The sequence below is a fragment of the Numenius arquata genome, chromosome 11, assembly GCF_964106895.1.
Source record: "Numenius arquata chromosome 11, bNumArq3.hap1.1, whole genome shotgun sequence".
Lineage (NCBI taxonomy): Eukaryota > Metazoa > Chordata > Aves > Charadriiformes > Scolopacidae > Numenius > Numenius arquata.
In genome coordinates this window covers 34,541,887-34,564,078 of record NC_133586.1, presented here as the reverse complement: position 1 = coordinate 34,564,078, position 22,192 = coordinate 34,541,887, and the positions used below count along the sequence as shown (strand labels likewise).

Sequence of the window (22,192 nt, the reverse complement as noted above, 5' to 3'; positions counted from 1 at the left end):
AAACAACAACCCCAGACTGCTTTTGATGAAAACTACATACAATGTGGAAAGTACACAAAGATAAGGCAGCTGCCAAACATAACCTTGGACAGTCAAGCCTATGGAGGTACCCATTTCATCTTCCGCAAAAGTAATCTTGAGGCACCTCTGTCTGATAACAGGTTAGAAAACATCTTGTGTCTTCTCTTCTTTGAGAGCATCTACCATTTAGACATTCTAAATAATTTCATTTTTAGGCCACATCCTTCTGATTTACACCAGACTCTTTAATTACTTCATATAGACATCAGTGAATCCAGACAAATAACTATTTCTATTCAGCTGCCATTGAAGAGACGAATCATCCTTAACTTTGAGCAGGATTTATTTTCCCTGGAGACAAGGACATAACCTTGTGATTTGTCACTCTACACTTTTGTTCTTCCTCTTACTCTTTCCTATTTGCCTCCTCGAACATTTCTGTTTTATTGCTGTATTACAGACATATGATTCAAACATCAGAGATGGTTGGTTCAGTCACCTTTATTTGGTTCCCCACAGGAGCTACAGATCTGATGCAGAGACAGACAACCAGCTCTTCCAACAAGATTTGTATAGCTGTTTCTATTTTTAAGTTTGTCATTTCACGACAGAAGAGGTGCATTAGCAGTTCAGGAAACCAAGGTGGGTGTGAAGTGGGGAGAGGAGAATGAGCAACCTCAGCCCCACTTCAGGAAACGTGTTTAAGTGCACATGAAATGAAATGGAACGATGGCTCTGAAGAGTTTTCAACCAGTCCACAGTACGGGCTACTACACAACTTTCTTTCCAAATGTGACTGTTCCTACCACCTCTGGAAGAAGCATCCCTAGAGACAACAGAAGAGTTTACGGACCATGATTCATTCAACACCTGCTGCTATTAAGGCTCTTAGCAGAGCTACCACTTATAGTTGAGAATCCAGCAATTCACTTTGCATAAAATGCTTTATCATTTATAAGGAGGACATGGGAAGCAGGAAGAAACTCAGTCATGACAAATATAAATTGGATTAAGTCCATTTGACATTCAAAGATGACTGTGCACAAATAGACTCCATTTTCTCTCTCCAGGAAAACTTTAGCAGAGGTTGGTGTTACAAAGCAGAGATCAGAATTTAGTTGCCATGTCTATCTCAGAAGCTTTCTTCTGTCCCCCAAAAATAGTGTAGCTTGGAGGCAGAGGGGGGAACAAAAGAGGAAGAAAAAAAAAAAAAAGAGAGAAAAAAAAAAGAGGCTCTACTTGATATCTTCTATGTGAAGCTGACAGGCTGAGAGAGTTGGGGTTGTTCAGCCTGGAGAAGAGAAGGCTCCAGGGAGACGTTATAGTGGCCTTCCAGTATCTGAAGGGGGCCTACAGGAGAGATGGGGAGGGATTTTTTACAAGGTGATATGGACAAGGGATAAGTGATAGGACAAGGGATAATGGCTTCAAACTGAAAGAGGGTAGATTTAGATTAGATATCAGGAAGAAATTTTTCACTATGAGGGTGGTGAGACACTGGAACAGGTTGACCAGGGAAGCTGTGGATGCCCCATCCCTGGAAGTGTTCAAGACCAGGCTGGATGGGGCTTTGAGCAACCTGGTCTAGTGGGAGGTGACCCTGCTCATGGCAGCGGGGTTGGAACTAGATGATCTTTAAGGTCCCTTCCAACCTAAACCATTCTATGATTCTAAAAGGAAGCTATGGAGACACTGTTGTCAGACCAAGATCATTCAGGCTGGAGACTAATGGCAGAAGGGAAACACCCTTCCAGCAGTACCCACTGGTATTTCTAGAGAAACCTTCCCACCAAAGGCATGCTGGTTTGTGTCAAGGAGCATTTGTATCTTTGCCATCTGCTGACGGCTCAGGCAAAGAGAAGTCCATCATCCAACCAAAGCTTAAGAATCAGAAGTACAAAGTGCATAAGAGAAAACCTGCCTCCCCAACAGCTCAAGGTATCACGGGTCTGTGTTCACCAACGTGTTTTAAAGGTGTCATGAAGCAACTCGGTGAAAGAGCTGGCTTACAGAGAGCACCCACTGAAACACCCAGTAACTGGCACTCCTTATCCGCACACCCATATGCCACAACACAAATAGGAAGTAAAAAAGATTATCAGGCTGTAGCTACTAGACTAAGAAGGGGAAAAATTGCTGCCCTGGGACTTTATCTCTCGGTGCTTCTTCAATTGAGACAGACATTAAAAGAAAAAAAAAAAAAAAGAGATTACAAGGTGCTAGTAAAACTAAGAGAAACTATGACAGCATATAGAATACTCCTGCTACTAGAAAAAAAGATTTTAAAAAACAACAACAACAAAAAAAATCACTTAGCTAAGAGCCTAAGAAAGGAAGTTGTTTAACAGGCAGCAACTGCTCCCCTGCTTCCTTGGGTCACCGCTCTCAAATAATGACTTTGGGACAATTCATCTCCACTTTGTCCACAAAGTTGCCTTAACAGCCTTTGAAAGCTGGGCAGTAGGAGCAGGACAACCACACCAGTGGAACAGCACAAGCCACCAGGCACCCAGCCCTAGGTGGTCACGGCAGTAGCCATAACCTCTTCAGAGGCCATTTAACACAAAATAAAAACAAGCAGGCTTATACATACACCCTCACTCCACCAAACGCAGAGAGGTGTCTCTAACAGACAGCGTACTTTTCTGTCTCTGTCCCTTCCTACGAAGCACTTCACACACTCGCAGTAAGATCTTTAAAAACAAAGCTGTTACTTTTGTATAATAGATAAATCTAAACCCACCAATTTAGTTTTCAATGTTGCTGTTCAAGCTGAGGGAGATGTAAAGGTAGAGCAAACAGCAGAGCTGAGCCAGCTTTGCACACATAGTGCTCTTTTGATTAACAAAAGACCATTCACTTAAAAAATAAAAATAAAAACCCAGGCACCTGTTTGAAGTTGTTGGGGGGACTTTATTTTTCATAGGTGTTAAAACCATACCTAGAACTATTGTGACCAGGACCAGAGAGAAACGATTAACCTCTTTACTTGTTTAATTGATTTTATTCAACAGTGTAACAGCAGGCTGACTCCTAGGGTAGGCAGAGATGGCCTTAAAGACCAGTTGCCCGGTTCCATGTGCCTAACTACAGAGTGTTTGAAATAATCAACATTAAAGATGGTAGCCTGGAGAACAGTTAGTATCTGGGACAACAATGATCAAGGAACAATTGGGGCAATACTCCCCTCTGCCTAGTGACCCAGAGAGGGGCTGGACATCATCAGACTCCCCTGGGAGAGAGCAGAGGAATGAGCAGACGGCCGGAGAGGTGACACAGGAGACTACTTCGCAATTTTGTGCTGGATTATATACCCCAGATGCTTGAAAGCTGCTAGAAAAAAAAGTCAGACCTGGTCTGACTAGGATTTTGGAGCAAGTCCCTAAACTAGGAAAGCATGGGCTTGAAAGAAGATGGAACCCCTGAGTAAAAGCACTGGAGACCTCTCAACGACAGAGCGGGAAGGTACCTGAACCTCCAGTGTAACGTCAGAACACAGGAGACTCTCTTTCTCTCAGGGACACTGGAAAGAGCACTAAAATCAAATGGCAAGATTTACAGAGTAGAAGCTCCGTCAGAACTAATTCTCTTGATTATTTGTGTCTTATTCTAATGCCATCCTCTATACATTTATAGGAAGCGGTAATTTTTCTAATTTTATGGAGAAATATTAGTTAGAGATTTCATTCTGAAATCCATTCTTTAGATCATGCGGCTTTTCTTCCCATCCAAAAGCAAGTGCGTGCTCTGACAACTCTGCAAGAACACTTAGCTCCTACACAATCCAGCACAGATAAAAAGTAATAACTCTTCTTCCAACAAGTAGGTAAAAATCTATCACCCTGTTCAAGAATGGAAAAACAATGGCAAGAAGTCAGCAGCAGGGGAAGAAAATAGGAAGTACTGACTCTGAGCACTACATTTTGCGATTGTTAATTCTTTGTTTAAATGAAATTTCTATGTTTCCTGTCTGCCGGCAGATGAGAACATAATGTGCAGAGAGCAGCTCAGGACAGCTTCTGGGACAGCCACACTGTAATCCTGCAGATGGGATGCACCAGTAGGAGCCAGCAGACCTGAATTCTGTTCTGCTCCCAGCACTGACTCACTGCATAATTTCTGTTCCAGTCAATTAAATCTTTCTTCCCCAGCTTCTCCATTTTGCAGAGCGGCACCTGGTGACATTTGCCCACTTTTCATCAAGCACGTTGAAATCTAGATGAAAAATTCTGCAAAAATACAAAATATTACTGATAAAAGTTCCAACTTCTTTGAAGGTCTGTACAGGAAAAGCTCCAGGAAGATGCACTTATGAAGAAAAACTGGATGTGCAGTGCAAGAGCTGAGCCTTGGTTCAGTAACAGGGTTGTGCCTGGAGTGCATGTTTATGAACAATCTTGATCAGGGATGGCTTTGTGAATTGGGATACAAACTTTGTGGAAAGCATGTGGAAAGTAAAAGAATTGATCCTGTTAATCTAAGTTTCACATGGAAAGTAAACACTGAATATACAAATACCAAAGCTTGGCCCTGAATGTGAATTCCAAATGCAAATACAGATTCAAAGCAAGACTAATAAACCGATACTCATAAATGCCAAGCAGTTATTAACACATTTTATAAGATTAACACCTGCGTAACAGCAGATAATATACAAACATCATTAAGTAATCAGCTAGTCCTCATTTACACACAATAGCGTATTAACACACATACTGCAGAAGTTGAGCTTTAATGGACAAACTCTCAAGGCTTCACAATCCATTGGAAACTGTTTAATCCTGAATTACTTTGAGCAAGCTCCGATATGGGAAGGACTGGACAAGGAGGTGGAGGAGTTAATGTAGTTTTAAACTAGCTTATCTGTACTGCAAGCAGGTGAAGATTGGAATTTTTGAATTCTGCACAACTGACTTCTCACTTACAATATCACACCAATTTTCAACGCATGATTCTCCAAATATTTTTTTTTTTGACCTGCTGACTCTCCACACTTCTAAGCCCAGGAGTGAAATGCAGGAATAGGTTTCCTTGCCAGCCAGCTCCTCCCTCTTAATTCTAGTTCCAAGAACATAATGAAACTAACAGAGGAAGTTTCTGAAACAAGGAGGAGCACTGAGAACAAGAAAACAAGGTTAGCCAGGAGGACTGTCATTCATTATATAATCCAGCCTTTGGGTAACTGGACATTTAGAGAAAAGGGCTGAGAGAACGTCGGAGGCATCAGCCTCTGCAGCATTATGTCATCTGGGCTGCTAGTTACTTAGCAGGTATGGGACTTGTATAGGAAAACAAAAAAACAAAATCCAAACCCATTTATTTCTAGGACAAAAGACTATGAATCCTCACAACGCTTGCAGAAAGAGGGCACAAAAAATGAACACGTTCTGCTCCCATTTAAACTGATTTCTTTCCAAGGAGCTAGTTCTCCGTTTTCTCCCTTCTGCCAACCTCCCCAACTCCATTGTGCTGTCCTGCATAATACCTTTTTGTCAATCATGTTCTAAATTTTGTGCTCTTATTCTTTCAGTGCGTAAGAAGCTTGTTCTCTATTGCCCAGGAATACACAGCAATTGCTATTGCTGAAATACGCCAAAAGTGCAAACTATTTTAGGTGACACTGAAGAATGAAGAGAGGAAGCGGTACAACACATTATTTTCAAAATAAAATGTTAGGCTCAAATACATTTCAAAGGTAATTAGGAGGAGGAAAGTATTTATACTCTCAGATACTCAATGGTGGAGTCTTGCCAGCAAGCTTTTTATTTCCTTTCAGGCAGTGAAGCAGGTGTCAAAACGAAGGATGGAAGAGAAATGTATTTTTAATAAAGTGAGCAAACTATACTCTGCTTCATAAAAACAGGAGAAAAGTGTCACGAAGAAAAAATGTTCAAGTAAGGGGACTGGTATTTAAAGGGATCCAGCCCTTTGCTGGACTGAAAGCAAGAGCGACTACTTGAGTGGTAGTACCTTATCCTGGAGATCAGAAAGAGAGAATGGAGGCAGAGAGAACAGGGAACAGGATTAAACATATAAGGCTGCTCCTCAAAGTAAGTAAATTGTTCAGATACTTGAATGTCATAAGTAGACCATATCCCTTCCCATCCAGAGCCTTCATCCCCCTTAAGCTCAGAGACTCTTGCTCTTGCAGGTCCCCAGCACGCCCCAGCACCTCCCACCATTGCAGTCCCCCTGACATTTCCTCCAGCGCCATCCCTCACCTATTCCCTCCTTTGTGACACCCCCCTCCCCGTAGTTCTGAACATCTCTTCCTTTCCAAATTCGAGATCTGCCAGGTCAGGGTTCTTCTGCCTCCTGTGGCTGCATCTCACCGCCCATACCTGCTGGCTCCCAGTATTGCCAGTGCTACTGGCCTCAGTCGCCAGCTCCTCAGCCCTCCCCTCAGACACAAAGTCCTGATCTCTAGCAGGCACTGAACAAAATTCAAACGTGGACTGTGATTTCCAATAAATTACCTACACACAACTCAGAGCATAACCAGGACACAGATAGGGAAAAAAAGAAGAGTCGTACAATAGTCTTTCCCATAGCTTCTAGGAATCACAAGACATTAAAACTCTGTCTCTGCCTTGTACTGTTGAACATCTTGAAACAAGATCTGGTAAGATTAATTTAGCATCCGAACTGTGTAAATTTTATTTGTGGAAGCTGCTTTCGGAGAGGTTTAAGGCCCAGCTGCACTAGGACAGCACACAAATCAGGGATTTGTACAAAACAGCATGAATCATAGAATGGTTTGGGTTGGAAGGGACCTTAAAGATCATCGAGTTCCAACCCCCCTGCCCTGGGCAGGGACACCTCCACTAGAGCAGGTTGCTCAAAGCCCCATCCAGCCTGGCCTTGAACACTTCCAGGGATGGGGCATCCACAGCTTCCCTGGGCAACCTGTTCCAGCGTCTCACCACCCTCATAGTGAAAAATTTCTTCCTGATATCTAATCTAAATCTCCCCTTTCAGTTTAAAACCGTTACCCCCCATGAACAGATATCTGCAGAAGGGAAAAAAAAAAAAAAAGGGGAGTGAAGAAAATAGCTCTATCTTCATAAAGCTTCCCTCAGAAGCACACAGGCCAATCCATACCCTGCCGCATGACAGAGAGATTTCTCCGTACTAACAATGGAAACTCCTGGACGTCTGCTAGACTCACCATCTCATGCTGGACCAGGCCAAGAAAACCACTCTGAGGAAAAAGTGCTCAGCTACTGCTTTGCAAAGTGAGTGAACAAAGTAAAGTTCCCGTGAAAAATATCAGTAACTGAGGCTCAGAAAGGGATTGCTACTTGCCTGAAGCTTAAAAGAGTTAAGAATAGCAGAACCCTGACTTGAGCGAGTAGACAATGGCGTTCACTGCTGTATGCACACACAACACAAAGTCTTCCTTCTCCTCCAAAGCAATTTCTGTAGGACAAAAGCCATCAGTAATACACAAGATCTAGGGGCAAAAAACCATACCCTTTCCCAGAGCATCTGGCAGGGATTCAAACATATTGTACTTCTTCAGTATCTAACCTAATTATATCAATAAACTTGAAGTGACCAGCTCAGGTTCTCCTATTTATATTTCCAGTCTAAGGAGAGGAGAATTTCTGTATGTGCTTCTACAATTCAGTCCTGTTTTTTAGTTGCATATAACTGTACTACCCGCAAGCAAGTACAACCCAAATGCATCATCTGGTTTCCAAGTGAAGTTACTGGGTTTGACTCAATTTCCGAGAAACATCCGTTTTGATGCTGCGCCACTACAAAAACAGGAATGATACGAACCTAAGACAGAGCTGCAACTTGTAGTTGGGAATCAGGTTTTCCAGTGTTTGTTAGTCCAGATATAACCTGTTATAATGCAGCAGCCAGATTCAGACTGCAGTTCACTAGGGTCACATTTGATTTAGAGTTACGTGGAATCTGAGTGAGGCTCCGAGACTTCATCTTTATCAGAAAACACAAGTCATGTTTACATTACTGGCTGTACTGGTGTTTTAGCAGGCTCTCCAACCTTGTTTTATTCACAGCACACAGTGGTCTACAGAAATGGACAGCAATTAGGGAGGCAAGTGATCTGCCTTAGGATATGACTGTGAAATAAATACTAAGCCACCATGACTGCCTGAAATCCTGTTAGCAGTAATATATGCGCGTCCATATTAACATAGAATTTTCAAGGCTTTTCCATTAAATGCCTATCTTTCTGGCTTCTCTGGATTAAACTAGATATCTCTCATTTGGAAACATGCTTAAAAACCAACCAAACAAAAAAGCCAACATCCAATCATACACAATTCAAACGCAGCCAATTGCACTGCCAACTGCAGGCCCTACTTTTGTGTGTGTGCGTGTGTGTGTGTGTCTACCATGATCACTACTAAAATGCTGCAACATTTCAGCATCAGAAAGATTTCGTAGATTGTGGCAAAATTGTAGTTAATAATTTTTTGGCAGAACAAGTTTTCCATTTTGGGAGCAGTTGGCTCAGTACAGGAATACCTAGACAACACTTCAGGGCTTGTGCTTGGATAGAAGACCAAAAAAAGCAGATGATTCCACTATTTCTTCTTTCAATGCAAGACTATTCTTTTCTCACCACCCCCACCATTTGAATTACATGCTTAAAAAATACACAGGCACACTTCAAATTACAAGCTCAACAACTTCCACAGCTTCTCACTCCACGCTGGTGGTATTGCTTCAACTCTGTTTATAGTGTGAATCAGTCATTTTCACAGCAATGAACTATGATGGCATGAAGAAAGCATCTGTGTCATCAACAAGTGAACAAAGGAGGACAGTTAAAGTTCAGAAGGAACAATACAAAACTTTCCTACAAAGTCAGACCTTAATACTTCTGTACTTACTCAGGAAAAGTTTTCGATTCCAACTATATTTTTAGAGAAATAATGCATTGGGGAGGCTTAGGAAGAATTATTTACACGCACGCTATGTATAGTCAGTCATTTGTGGCATAAACATCAATAGACTCTATCTGTACAACTCTGCTCGCCCATCTGACTGCTGTGACTGCAGAATAATTTCTCAGGTGCCCTCAAAGGGCTATTGTCGAAACAAAGTTAGTCATGGTACTGCCTGGCACCAAAATCAACTTTGGTAATTACGTAAGGTGGCAGCAATACCACTTGGAAGGCTTGTTTACCAGCGACATTGCACAATGTGAAGTGGAACATGCTTGCCAGACGTGGCTGCAGTTCAAGATGAAAATATGCTTGCAGAGTTACCAGGCGCTCCGAAGCGGCCAGCTATCGCTTCAGCAGCCAGAGAGAGAAAGTGCAGGACCCTGCAAAGTGTAGAGAGGTGACTATCTAATCAACACAGAATAATGTTACAGACACTAGTTATAAATGGAGACATTAACTTAGGAAGCGATGGCTACCAGCTCAATCACAAACAGGATTTAAGATTTTGAGCAAAATCATTGTACAAGTGGCAGTGACTACGGCCGTGGAAGTGAGTGTGACCACGCACAGCTTAGTACAGGGCACACGCAAACCCTTCTGATATACCATTGCTACACACAAACCATTAGGCACCACTCATCTACTCAGAAGCCGTACCAGCGGCCTTAGCTGTTTTTTCTTCTCTTTTGTTCTCCCCGCGCTGTTTCAGCCAAGAACACACCTACCTGCTGCTATCACCACCGTGTACCTTCCTTAGGAGAGGCACCATGATCTCATTTGTTAAAGTAAGTTGAGTGAGTAATTCTGTCAAATGAACTAGTGTGTGTTAATGCAGCTAATTAAACAGCTAGTTAAACACGGTGCTGGGAGAGAGCAAGCAGGTGGATGGAGCACAGAGCACCACGATCCTATGAGAAATGCAGAGCTGGCTGAGACTCCAAATTAAAACTCCTGGGCAAACATGTACATTTCCACTAACATTTGATATTTATTAGGCAGTGCCAAAACATCATGTAGTCACCATTTCTGCTTAGCAATTGGCAAATATTCAAACACAGGCTGAACAAATCCCATACAAGTTTAAGAGAGATTTGAGGGGTTACAGGAAGATTTTAAGTTGTGACCCTCACAAACCTGTCGGAAGAAAAATGGTAGGATTATGAAAGACAGCTTTGTTTCTTCTTTTCCTAAGCCTGAAGACTAAGATAAAGCTATTTTCCTTAGGCTTACAAGCGAATGAGAAATTGCTGTCCAAGAGGTTGCTTAATTCGGAAAAGATTTTTCTCCTTAGACTCCAAATCGCCTCCAATCTACTGGTGTGCCCTCACTAATCTGGTCAGAAATTGAAGGCGGGCAAACAGACCTCCCTGATGTTGCTGAAGCAGTCTCTTATCACTGGTTTCACACCTCTGCCAGATCAGACATCTTGAGCATCAGTTTTCCTATTAGCCATCACAACTCTTAGGTCTAAATTAAACCCAAACATACTGCCTCTCCTAAAAGCAATAAGGTTTGAAGTGTGTCAGCTTCGGTTAAGACTGGACAATTTGATTAAAAAAAAATAATACAGGAACTGAAACAAAGACCTGCCTGTGTCCCGAAACAACAAAAATGTTGTTTATATCTGAACCAGAATATGCACCTAAAAGCTATGTTTTATCACAGATATGCCAAAGAACAGCTGACTGTGGGGGTCCACTGTACTGTGCAGATGGAGTAAGAGTCTTTGCCACAAAGAACTTCCACTGTAAATCAGCATTTAAATCTAAATCCCTTCTAAGCCTGGCTTCTTTCCCATGACCTCCAAAATCCACGTATAACACACTGTTACTTCATCCAGGATATCAAGCTGTAAAATAGCCAACAAAAAACCAAACCCAACCAACCAACAACAAAAAAGACCTAATTAAAACATCACCATGATTAATCATGGGAAATAAATTCTGAATTTCTCAGTTAAATCCAAAAATAAGGATTCACGGATATTTGCCACTCTATGCCCAAAAAGGTGGCCAGGGCACAACTGAGAATTGTCCACAAGTAGAACAAAAACTTGATTTCAGAGCAGTCTATTTTAGTTTTTCTCAGTCTAATTAGTTAACACTACCAAAATAGTTCAGAAGTGCCAGTATCTGCTACCAAGCCATCAGCAACTCCTTCATGCAAATAGGCAGGTGCCAAGAAAAGCCAACAGATTCAAGAGACCTTGCAGCAACGTTTCTCTCTACCATGTCCACATCCAGCGCACAGGAGTTACTTCATTTTAACTCCTGTAATTCTCAGCACTAGAGCAATCTAAAACCCAGCGCTGGCATTTGCTGCTGAAGCTAAGCCTCCTGCTAACCGCATCGCACAACGTGTGAGAAACCTTATGGCCCAAAATCACCATTCAAGATGACCCAGGCTTACAGTTTAATCTAATTATGATTTTAACCATCCACTGATGCTGCAAGTATGCAGATGACACCGTGTCTTAAAGGCTCGAGGAGGGAAATACCCTTTCAGCTCCAGTGACCTAAGTCAAAATCCCCAGTAAAATAGGTAGGAAGCTGCTTTGCTGACACAAGTTCTAACAAACCAGGGGGGAGAGGCAACAAGGAACAATCTGTCTCTCTCTTGCAGCCAAATAGGTTTTAAAAAATAAGAACGAACAAGGCCTTCCGGAAAGACAAACTGATTTAGTAGTTCTGTAGGAGGGCTGGTGTCTCGTGACATGCATTAAACAGACCTGTGCTGAAGGCTCCAATCTGGAAGCTGAAAACTTGGTTCCTTACCAACATCACAGCAGGACTGTAGAGATTAGTGCGAATGAAATGCTTTGAAAAATGAAAAGCATTAGGTAAGTACTAAGTATTATTAAAATCCTAAAAACACTTAGGACAGAATAATTATTATTCACTTGAAATTACTGTGAAAATATTCTTTTATTTATAAATTAAATGTGTTTTATATTAGTAAAGGCAACCACTGATAAGCCAAGTAAACAGAAGTCCTACAGAAAAAAAAGTACAGTACAAAATAGTACAAGTAAGAAAACAAACTACTTCCTCATCTGATACCAACCAATATGCCTCGGACCCATAGAGACAACTTCTAAGACACATGAAGAACTTTAGGTTTTTCAGTCTGGCCAAACATGAACCCATAAGTCTAGGAGACAGGAAAGAGATTTAGTTATATGGACAGAAATGCTTTCTTTGACTTTTAGTTGGTGAAGATAGGGGCTTTTTTGATCATGGGCTGCTGTTATTTGTGTCTCTATCTTCTCCAGATGAGACTGTGGCAACCTATTCCTCCTGGAGCTATTTTGTGTGGAAACAGAGCTCAACTCCCAAACTTCTCGCTGATCCACTATGCCCCTCTCTACAACTGGTATTAGCTGTCAACGTCCTGTCACTCTAAAATAACAAAAATAAAATCTCTAAGTGAGTGGAAGACACAACAAAAAAAGATCTTGCCCTCCCAAATGCCCCAGCAGAGCAGTTAAGGACAGTGATTTCTTCAGATGCATTAGCAACACACATCTCAAATCTGTGGCCTCCAGAAGAACACAATGCCTTTCCACTTGGAACCTCTGAATTTTGTACTCTAGAAGATATGTAGGGGCAATTTTAAAAGTTCCTTACCAATCCAACCCTCTAATCATACACAGGCATAACACCCACTTTAAAGTGTGTGCTAAAGACAGGGAGCCAAACTGTACCTGCCAAAGAGAACATCCAGTTGAAAACTCTGAAAGAAAAACCTTGCATTTTATATCATGAAAAACGTCACCTCTTCATTCAGAAACTTACTGCATGTGGTAACCTTATCTCTCTAAGAGTATTGTACTGTATGTTCTATAGTTGACAGGAAGTAACTGTACATTTTTTTAATATATGCATCATACTTTATCTACAACAGTAACATTTTCCAACCTCAACAGATTTTGTTCCACTGACTGCACAATGGACAAAAACCACAACAGCTAAAAGACAGTCTCTAACCTTTGCAAAAATTTTGTTCCTGAACTCCATTCACGCTTCTAAAAGAGGAAAGTGGTTTGTTGCATGTAACAATTAATTTCTCTGTACCTTTAAATATAAAATTCTTGTTATCAAGGGCAGTCTTTTAAAAATTCATCTTTGCAGAAGAGCTGAATTTCATCTTACATTATTTGAGAAGGTGCTTTGAAGTGTCTATTTCTAATCCTTCAATCTGAATGACAAAGGAGTTATTTGCAATTGTGAATCTTTAAAATGCAGATCTGAACTGATGCCTCTATGTTTTTGTAACTCATTAACACAAACTCTTCAACTCAGCCTTTACTTAACGTCTTTGTTCCATTCCAAAGTGAATCCCTAGTGCTGTCTCTGAAGATGATTACTTTTGGTGGGCCAGTGTTTCCACATGCATATGCTGAGACCCAACAGAAATTAAAATTTCCAAAGACATCTGAAGTAACATTTTCTTTATCTGCTACTACAAAGTGACAGCCACAACCCAGGATCCCTTATTGTTCATGTATTGTACAAGTCTGAAAATAGACAGCAACGGGATTTGCAGCTGGCAGAATGGCTCCAAAGCTGAGAAGAATTTTTCTACTAAATTTTACACAAAAGCAGAAATAGGGTTCTGGGCCCCAGATCCCACATGATCCAGCAGATGCTGTTTCCAGCTTCAGCAAGTTTTCATTCAGAAGCAACTGCCTCCATGTTCAATAGTGCCCCATGGATCACACACAAGAACCTGTCAGCCTGTGTAAATGAGAGGCCTGATTTAGAATTACAGCAAAAATACAATAACACAACTTTTGTTTGGGAGAACTAAAAACCTGCCATATCACCATTTCCCCGTCATCTCAAAGGGGTGCAACTGTATGGTTCATGACGGTCCTACATGAGAAGCATCAAGCAACAACTGTATCTCTCAATTCCCCAAAACTACGTATTTGTTACTGTAATGTTAATGTTTGAGTAAAAGCTACATGAGAAAACTCATCCATGCGTCTTCCCCATAGCATCTAGGAATTTGTAAAGTTACAAATCTTTGGTTCAGGAATGGCTCAAAAGGAAAATGAATCCACAGTTACTATTTTAGCTCCCTTTGAGTCAAAGGGTTCTTTTTCGCTTCTGCTTTGGTACCTGAAACTGCTCTGGCTGGCAGGATGCAGGCCAAATCCTGCAACTCACACCTGCTCAAAAATGCCAAAACCAAGGGTGGAGGGGCCGACGTGGTTTCCTGGCCATCCGACAGCCATGGCATGCTGCTTTTATCACAGGTAGCCTCTCCATAAGGAGCGACCTCCTCACGCTGCTGCAGGAACCTGGGGACCTGTCAGGAGGAGATGGGGCCCAGCACCTTCACCCCGACACCCGCAGCCCTCAGCCCCGCCGCTCCACCCCTCCGGGGGAGCCCGAAACTCCACACACCTCCCTTGTGCTTTGCACAACAGCCTTATACAATAACAGCCACCCGCTGGGCTGAGCCTCCCAGTTCCCACGTCCCTTCCCTGCCCAGACCTACTTCTTCCATCCCTCCGTCCCTCCCTCCCTCCTCCTCCGGGTTTCACCTCGCCCGCAGCCGGTCACAGGCCCGGGCCTCGCCTCCCTGTTGTGGGGCGGCCTCTCATCAGCGGGTGCTCCCGGCCGGGAAGCGCCCACCGCCGCCCGCGCTGCCTGCCCCGGCCGGGGGCGGCGGGGCCGGGGGCGGCGGGTCGGGCGGCGGCGGCCCCGCCGAGGATGGGGTGTAGGGGGGGTGGGGGTGTTGGTGGGCGGCTCGCCCAGCCGCACTCACCTCCTGAAGTCAAAGGGCATGTTGGTGGCGGGCCCCGGGCAGGCTGCGGGCCCCGCCGCCCCCGGCCCCGGCTTCTCGCCTCGCTGCCGCCGGCTGCAGGGCCAGGAAGTGACGGGCCCCGCCGCCGCGCAGCACCAGCCCATTGGGCGGCTGGAGCCGGCCGCCGCTTCCGCCGCCGGGTTACGGGCAGCGGCGGGAGCGGCGGACCCCGGGGGGGGCGGCGGGCACCTTTGGTGGGAGGTACCCCGCGGGCCTCGCCGCGCCACAGCCCGCCGCCCCGGCAGCTGCCTAGGGCCCGCGGAGCGCCCCACGGCCCCGGGTGGTCCCCTCAGCACCCCACAGCCCCCTCATCGAGGAGCCCCTCGATGCCCTGCAGCTCCGAGGGCCCTGCCGGCACCCCGTGGTGGTCCCCTCGGCCCCCTCTGGCCTCCTCAGCCGACCCTGTGGGTGCCCGCAGCACCCCGAGGGCCCTCTCGGCACCTCTGGGGCCCTGGCAGCCCCTGCTGCCCCACAGCCACGGGGCTGCCGGGGGTGATCCTGCCCGGTAGAGCAGGCCCAGCCCTGCGGGGACGGCTGGCCAGGCTCGCTGCCCGCGTTCGCACGGGGTGTGGGGGTCCGCCGTCTCCCCGGCAGCCCTCCCCAGCTGCCAGGGGCTGCCTCAGCCCAGGACGGGCCCGGGCCTGCAGGCCGTAGCGCGGCAGCTCACGTGGGTGCCATGTTTCGGGTTTTGTCGGGCATCTCTCGCATTCTCAGCGTCACAATAGTAACAGCTCGTGTTGGTGTCTGCACCTCTGCCTTTTCAGGTGTCAGCCTTTTCTCTGTCTGGAGTCAGAGTCAAGCCGCAGTGACAGAGCGGGGGGAAAGTCTCGCACCTTAAAGTGCCTGTAAAGGAAGGAGGAGCACCCCTGCACCACCGAGACCTGCACCATGCGCACCTCTCCCCGGGAGAGGATGGATGCCTCTGGTGCCAACATGGCCCTTTCTCTTGGGAATCTTTCTGCAGTGTTACTGGAGGTCGAGGAATTAAAATAAGGAAAAGCTCCCCATTCTTCAGGCGAGACATGTGCTCGGTCATGCCGTTTTACCTGAAGTACTGATGCTTTTGTCTGAGCGCGTCCCCGCCGGGTGTAATGCAGTGCACATGGCTAATCCCGCACTGCTCCACACACCACCCCGGGTCCTTCCCTTAATAATGTCACCCGCTAATAGCATCAGTCAGTCAGGGACTTCTTGCTGCAGGTAAAGCGTGACCACTGCTGCATTGAGAAGTGCTGTCACTCACCTACGGTCCGCATTAGATTACAGTGCAGGACAAAATACAACTACTCTTGCCTTTTAAGTCTAAAAGCAGGGCAAGAGAAAGAGGGAAATGACAGCAATCTAAATGTGCTGTGTGCAACATCCTGCATTTCTAATTGATTCTGTGGCTTTCTTCCTCTTTCTCCTGCTGTCATCATCTCTGTACTTAGAGATTCACACTTTTACGTTTTTCCTTTCATCCAGAAACTAGGCCCATACCTGGATAAAGAAGGAAATTCAGATTTAAACAAGCAGAGAAAAACTACTGAAGAACCAAAGCTGTTAATCAATGCCGTAATCTATCAAAGCAAGAGATAATTCATCCTGGGAATATTCAAAACCAAACTGGAGGAATCCCAGGGATGAGATAACAAGGCACAATCCCTCAGAAGCCCCCAGGGAATAGATAAAAATACCTAATTGGGTTTTTTTGATCTCAGACATCTAAATTATCCAACCGCATTGTGCAAGCATATTCAGCAGATTGCTAACTGATCCGCCATGGAATCCTGCTGCACTTCGCATTGTGCTCCAAAACTGAACAACCCACTGAAATTAATGAGACAATTCTCATCTCTCTCATGAGGTCGAACGGATTACACAGGCATAGCCAGCGGGTACTATCTGTAGTGGAAAAAACAAAACAAAACAGTGCCTATCAAGTTAGAGTTACACAACCAAGTGCTCGCCGAGGCTCCTGGCAAGGCCCCGGTATCATTAGCTGTTATTAACTCTCTTGTGCAAAGGCATCAACTCTCTCAGGAGCCAAGAGAGGAGAGCTGAAGTGGTTACAAAAGCACTTCACTTGTACGGCAGAAAAATCTTGAGGTGGCCTTGAAGAGTCATTCCTTTCGCAGGCTCGAGGCTCAGGAACATCGGAGCTCACATTGTGAAGATTTTGTTTGCAACTAAAAGGTCAAACTCTGAAGAAAGTAATGAGCTCAGAGCCGCGCCAGGACAGCTTTCCAGTTGGGTCCAGCTCACTTACATCCTTGCCAAGGGAAGAAGAAGTTAATGCCCTGAGATAAGAACCTCGTCACAATATTGTTTAATTACATAAGGCTTCTAGTGAGCCTGAGATAAGAACAGGAATTTGTCCGCAGTCCAGCTGGGTGCGGCTGCTTAGATCATGTTGTGTATTAGAATGGGAACTAAAAGCACGGGTTTATTCGAGGTGGTTGTCACACCATCAGAACTGGAATGAGTAAACTGATACTGACAACTGATTTAAAAGGTAATTCTCTTTTCCATGTGAGCAATAAACGAACATTTTCCTGACAACAGTAGCCCTAAAGCTATCTATTGCTTCTCTTCAAATTGCATTAGGAACATTAATTGAGCCAACTCAACTGCTACCTTGAAATCAGTAAGTAAATATTTTGAGAACTCTTTTATCAATGAAGAAACTGAAGCAGAGGGATGAATTGACTCACCTAAGACTATAGAATAAGATCAGCTTCAGCTCTAAAATTAGCAAACAAATCCCTTAATTCCTAATTCTGTGTTCATAATTGTTTTTGCAAAAAAAGAATATTTTCCTCATTCCAGTTCACTTTCATATAGATAAATCAGATCATGGGTGACTCTATCTGAATTCCTAACTAATGCCTCACAGCAACAAAACTGGTACTTCCCTCCTATAAAAAAAAAAAAAAAAGTGGCCAAAAAGTGCTTTATTTGAATCATCTTCCTGTATTTTTACTTCATAAATTCGTTGTTTCCTAGATGTTCCTAATTTCTAGATGGTGTGCTATTCTCTACTTTTAAATTCACATTGTTTATGTTAATCCTTGATAATTGTTACTATCTCTATTTTGTAATCTCTAAATTTCCTTTTTCCCAAGAAAGTGTAATCTCATCCGTACCCATTCACTGTGGGTTTGGATAATGTAACATCTTGTACCACTCATGTATGATTTCCTCTTTTGTTTTGTTTGCGATTCCTTACACACGGCTGACTTTTATGTTAGACTTTGGCTTCTGCTACAGCTCCTGCAGTGGGAATGTATTGTAAGTGCTGGGACTGGGTCATGAGCAGCATTGTTTGCTAAAGGTAAAGCTGGGTACATACAGTCATCGTTTAGGTCAATTAGGTTTCGTTCATCAATTGGGAATGCGCAGTGACTGTTAAGGAAGGCGCAGTGCTTATTCACTTATGCCCCTTCTGTGACCGAGATGCGTTTGCTCCCGGCTGAAGTGGAGCTTTTAGTTCGTTGTGTGGCAGGGTACGCACCGCGAGGTTTTACCCTTGTGCTTTTATTCACAGGACGTGCTTGTGGCGCTGGTGTCGGGGTGGGCTGGGGGCTGAAGGGAGCGCATTGCTGGGCAGGGCGTGTTTACTTGATTATGTGTTGTATTCTGCTGGGTGTGTCGCTGACTGCATGAAGCATTAAACACAACTGCCGTTCAGGAAAAGGAAAAAACATTTTAGAGAATGAAGAGAAAATGTTATAAAGCGTTTAAAAATATAAATAACAGCATGGGAGGAAATCTTTCTGAAGGAACAGGATGCGCATGTAGGTGAAGAATTCAAATACAAGTGCTGTGCTAAGTATAATCAGTAATGAAAGCTCAGCCCCTTCCTCTTAGGATTTTAGTAAGCTACATGTTGACAGCCCTTTGCAAATGCCAGGGAACAAAAGAGCAAACTTTAAGTCTTGTTGCAGTGTAGTATGTGTTTATCATTAACATATATGTTACACTGTCCATCTATTATTGTGAGACTGGACTTTAAATGGACAGTAGAATTAATTAGTATCTACTCAACTTAGTAACTAAGGTCCTTCTTTATTGAGTAGCTGAGCTTTTACCTTAAGAAAACATAACAACCACCTCTCTTCTTCCTGCTCAATATGCAAAAGAAATAATCTGATGATCAGATAAATGACAGGGCTGGGTACAGCTGCCGTGTGTATGTTTGAGTAAGGAGAAGGGGGTCTGTGCAGCCACATGGCCTCTTCCTTGTCCTGGGACAGTGGGCAGGCACATCGTTGGGCAATGCTAAGTGGAATCTGCTGCTCTTAAAGTCCCTAGAAAATTTACCCAGTTTTTAATATGGTTTCTCTGTGTTTGCTTGTTTGCTTTTCTTTTGGGTGCCAGAAATTTACTATGGAAAAGTCACAGCAAGCAGAACGTTTTTGTATTTAGTTTCTTTTTTCATTTTAGAAATGAAGTCCACAAAGAATTTTCAGCTCCTGTCACAGGCTTGACTCATGTTTTCACATATAGCATCCCTATATTGGTTAGTGTTTAGTTCAGGAGACAAACACATGAAAGGTCATGGCCAAAGGGAGATGCAAGTTAACAGTTAACTAAAGTGAAGTCCTGTAAAAGAGGACTTCGAACATTAAAACAGAGATTTGGGATTAGCAGCAAAGAAAAGTTGAGGATGAGCCCCTGATTCTCAAAGGGGGAATGCTCTGTAGTGAGTTAAATGCCTAAATTCCCTATACAATGGAGAGGAATAGTTAGGAACCTAAGGACTTGAAGTGTCCTTAGCTAGTGCACCAAGTGGTGAGACACCTACGTCACCTAGTAGGAAATACTTAAAAGAAGAGAACATCTGAATATCTCACTGTGAAACTCTGATACAGTACCCAAAAGTGTTTGCTTATGGGTTTAAGTAACGTATTTGGCATGGACACCTGAATGAGTCTTCTCAGTGAAAAAATGCCTGGGAGATGAGCCACCCCCTCTACTTTAAATACTCACCAAGCGCTGAAGAGCACTGCCCTGGAAACTGGTTCTGGACCTTTGAACGGGGAGTGCTGTGAGAAACTGTAGGGCTTTCAGGGGAAGGGAGGAAAATGTGCTCTGCCCAGCTTCTGAAAGCTGAGCCTCGGTGTAACCAGGAGCACAAAACTTCTTGTGTCGGAGTAGGGTGCCTGGTTAGGGCTCTTAGCTGGGCAACAGTGGTCATACTGGGTTTGGGATGCTGGTGAACGGGGTCCATGACTTACTGATGATAAACACCTATAAGCACATAAGCACTCCTGAGAGTTCCCTTCTGCTGTGTACTTTGAGTCTTAGTCACAGCGTGCCGAGGAAATCGGGTACTTAAGACTTTACTGGCACCCCCCCCCCCCACCTGATTTCTGGATGGACTTAGGCAAGAAGCAGCTGACAGAATTCAGCCCACCCCGAGCAGTGGGGCTGCTGGGCACAAAAAGGCGCCAGACCTTTTGGCGCCTAAAGAAGCTTTCCCTAGAAACTGTAGGCACTTAATAGCATCTGACGTAGCTGAGGAGGGGAGGCAGAGCTTTCCTGGGTTGCTCTCATGAGCACAGGCGCCAGCAGTCTGCAGAAGTTGCACTTTGGTGCCTGAGTGCTATTTTGGATCTCTCCCAGAGACTTTGCACTAGCGTGATCTCAGTGAAGAGCCAGTGTGAAAGCTCAGCGCAGGCTGGGGATGCCTGGTTTGCTGCATTGAGAGTGACCTTCTCAGAATGGGTGGCTTCTTCCTAGGTATGAGCTGTGGAAGCCAGCTCGGGCATCCAAATGGAAGGTCAAGCAGTGCTCCAACCTCTGTCTAGCAGGAGGGAATGCTATCCTGTGGCCAGCAACACATGGAAACCAGCATTAGATTAGATATTAGGAAAAAATTTTATACTGAAAGGGTTATCAAGCATAGGATCAGGCTGTCCATGGAAGTGGTGGAATTGTCATCCCTGGAGGTATTTAAAAGAGTAGACGTACTGCTTAGCGATATGGTGTAGCGATGGGTTTTGTCAGTGTTACGTTGATGGTTGGACTTGATGATGTGAAAGGTCCCTTCCAACCTAGACAATTCTATGATTCTATGATTTTTCAACAGAATGCGTATGTGAGGACTCAATGGCACTGGGTCATCACAAAGGCCCTCAGGCCGTAAACAAGTTAGCCAAACCAAAACCTTGGCAAGGAGGAATTTTTCAAAGAAGGCACTAGAAGCTTTGTTGGAAGACTTGCCAAATCCTACTGCATTTCTCTGTGGGCAGCCAGTCATGCTACTGAGTTTAGCAGGTTCTCACCCATCATTTGACCCACAGGAACTGGCCATGTGCGTGAGATCTTGAATAGCACTTCGCTGACTTACTTTTGGCATGCTCGTCTGTGCTGCCTTATCGGTTTTCTCAGTGGTTTCCTCTAGATATTGTGTAGTGTTCAGGGAGCTTAGTAAGCCCAGTGGGACATTTCAGATGAGAGAGACATAGTCTTTTTTCATCTTTTTCATAGTAAGGATATGGATTTTTAATTGCTTCTTTTGTGATTTGCTAGCAGGCTGCCTCTTCTGCAAATGACACTTGTGTTTTCATCATTCTCACTTGGTCGCTTGGCAGTCCTATGATGGTCAGTGGATTGGGGAGGTTTTCTCAGTGCTAAAGAATCTGTTGCAGAAGTCAGGGTGTGGCTAGAGAAAATCTTTTATAAAGAGGTTTTATTAACCCTCTAATGAATGAATCCAGAGGTTGTTGTCTCTGGCCTTGTGTTGGTTTCACCTGGAGCCAGTGGAGTCAGCATTTCTGAAGTGTCACTGTCAGGGTATGATTTTTCAGTGTCTGCCCTCTGATTTGGAGTGGGGTCAACTTCAGATGAATTGCGATCCAGTCTAGCATCTGTCCTTGTTGCAGACTTCAGCAATCTGCCATTTGGCCAGAGACTCCAAACTGGTGATTATCTCAAAGCGTTGACTGTAGCAAATATGAGATGGAGGTGGAGAGAGAGTGCTGTAAATACACAGAGCATGCAAAGAAGCATGGAAAGATACAAAAGAATGAAAAGAAAGACTGCTTGAGAAGTGAATGTCCAGCAGAAAGGTATTGGGAAGAAATGAGAGCGGATATGTAGGCTGACTTGTGCAGGAACTTAGAGGTAAGGATAGGTTCCAGCCTATGGCAGAAGCTAAGAGGAGGTGTATCTGGGGAGCTGATTCATCGGAAACAAAGCTCAAGTGAAAGGTCCCTTTCAAATGATGATGTGCATAATCACAAATCACTAAACCAAAGTGACTTGAACAAAGCAACAGATGACCACTTACAGAAAACTCCCCCTGCCTTTAGAGGAAGCCAGGCCTAGCAGTCTCCAGACTTCACCCTTACCAAGGAAGAACTCTTTCACTTTGCCTTCAAAGAGGCCACTTCATGGTTTCTTGCTCAAGCTTCTCACAGAAGAAAGAGCAAAATACTGCCTTC

General features: G+C 44.2%; 1 protein-coding gene across 1 annotated transcript in view; it reads right to left on the bottom strand.

The window, feature by feature from the left end:
• ERGIC1 (endoplasmic reticulum-golgi intermediate compartment 1) overlaps positions 1 to 14,866 on the bottom strand; it is a 61,056-nt gene extending 46,190 nt beyond the window's left edge. Inside the window, exon 1 of the mRNA XM_074155518.1 lies at positions 14,724 to 14,866. Coding sequence (XP_074011619.1) covers positions 14,724 to 14,866 — 143 coding nt within the window. The remainder of the gene's footprint in view (positions 1 to 14,723) is intronic.
• Between the last annotated feature and the right edge of the window lie 7,326 nt (positions 14,867 to 22,192).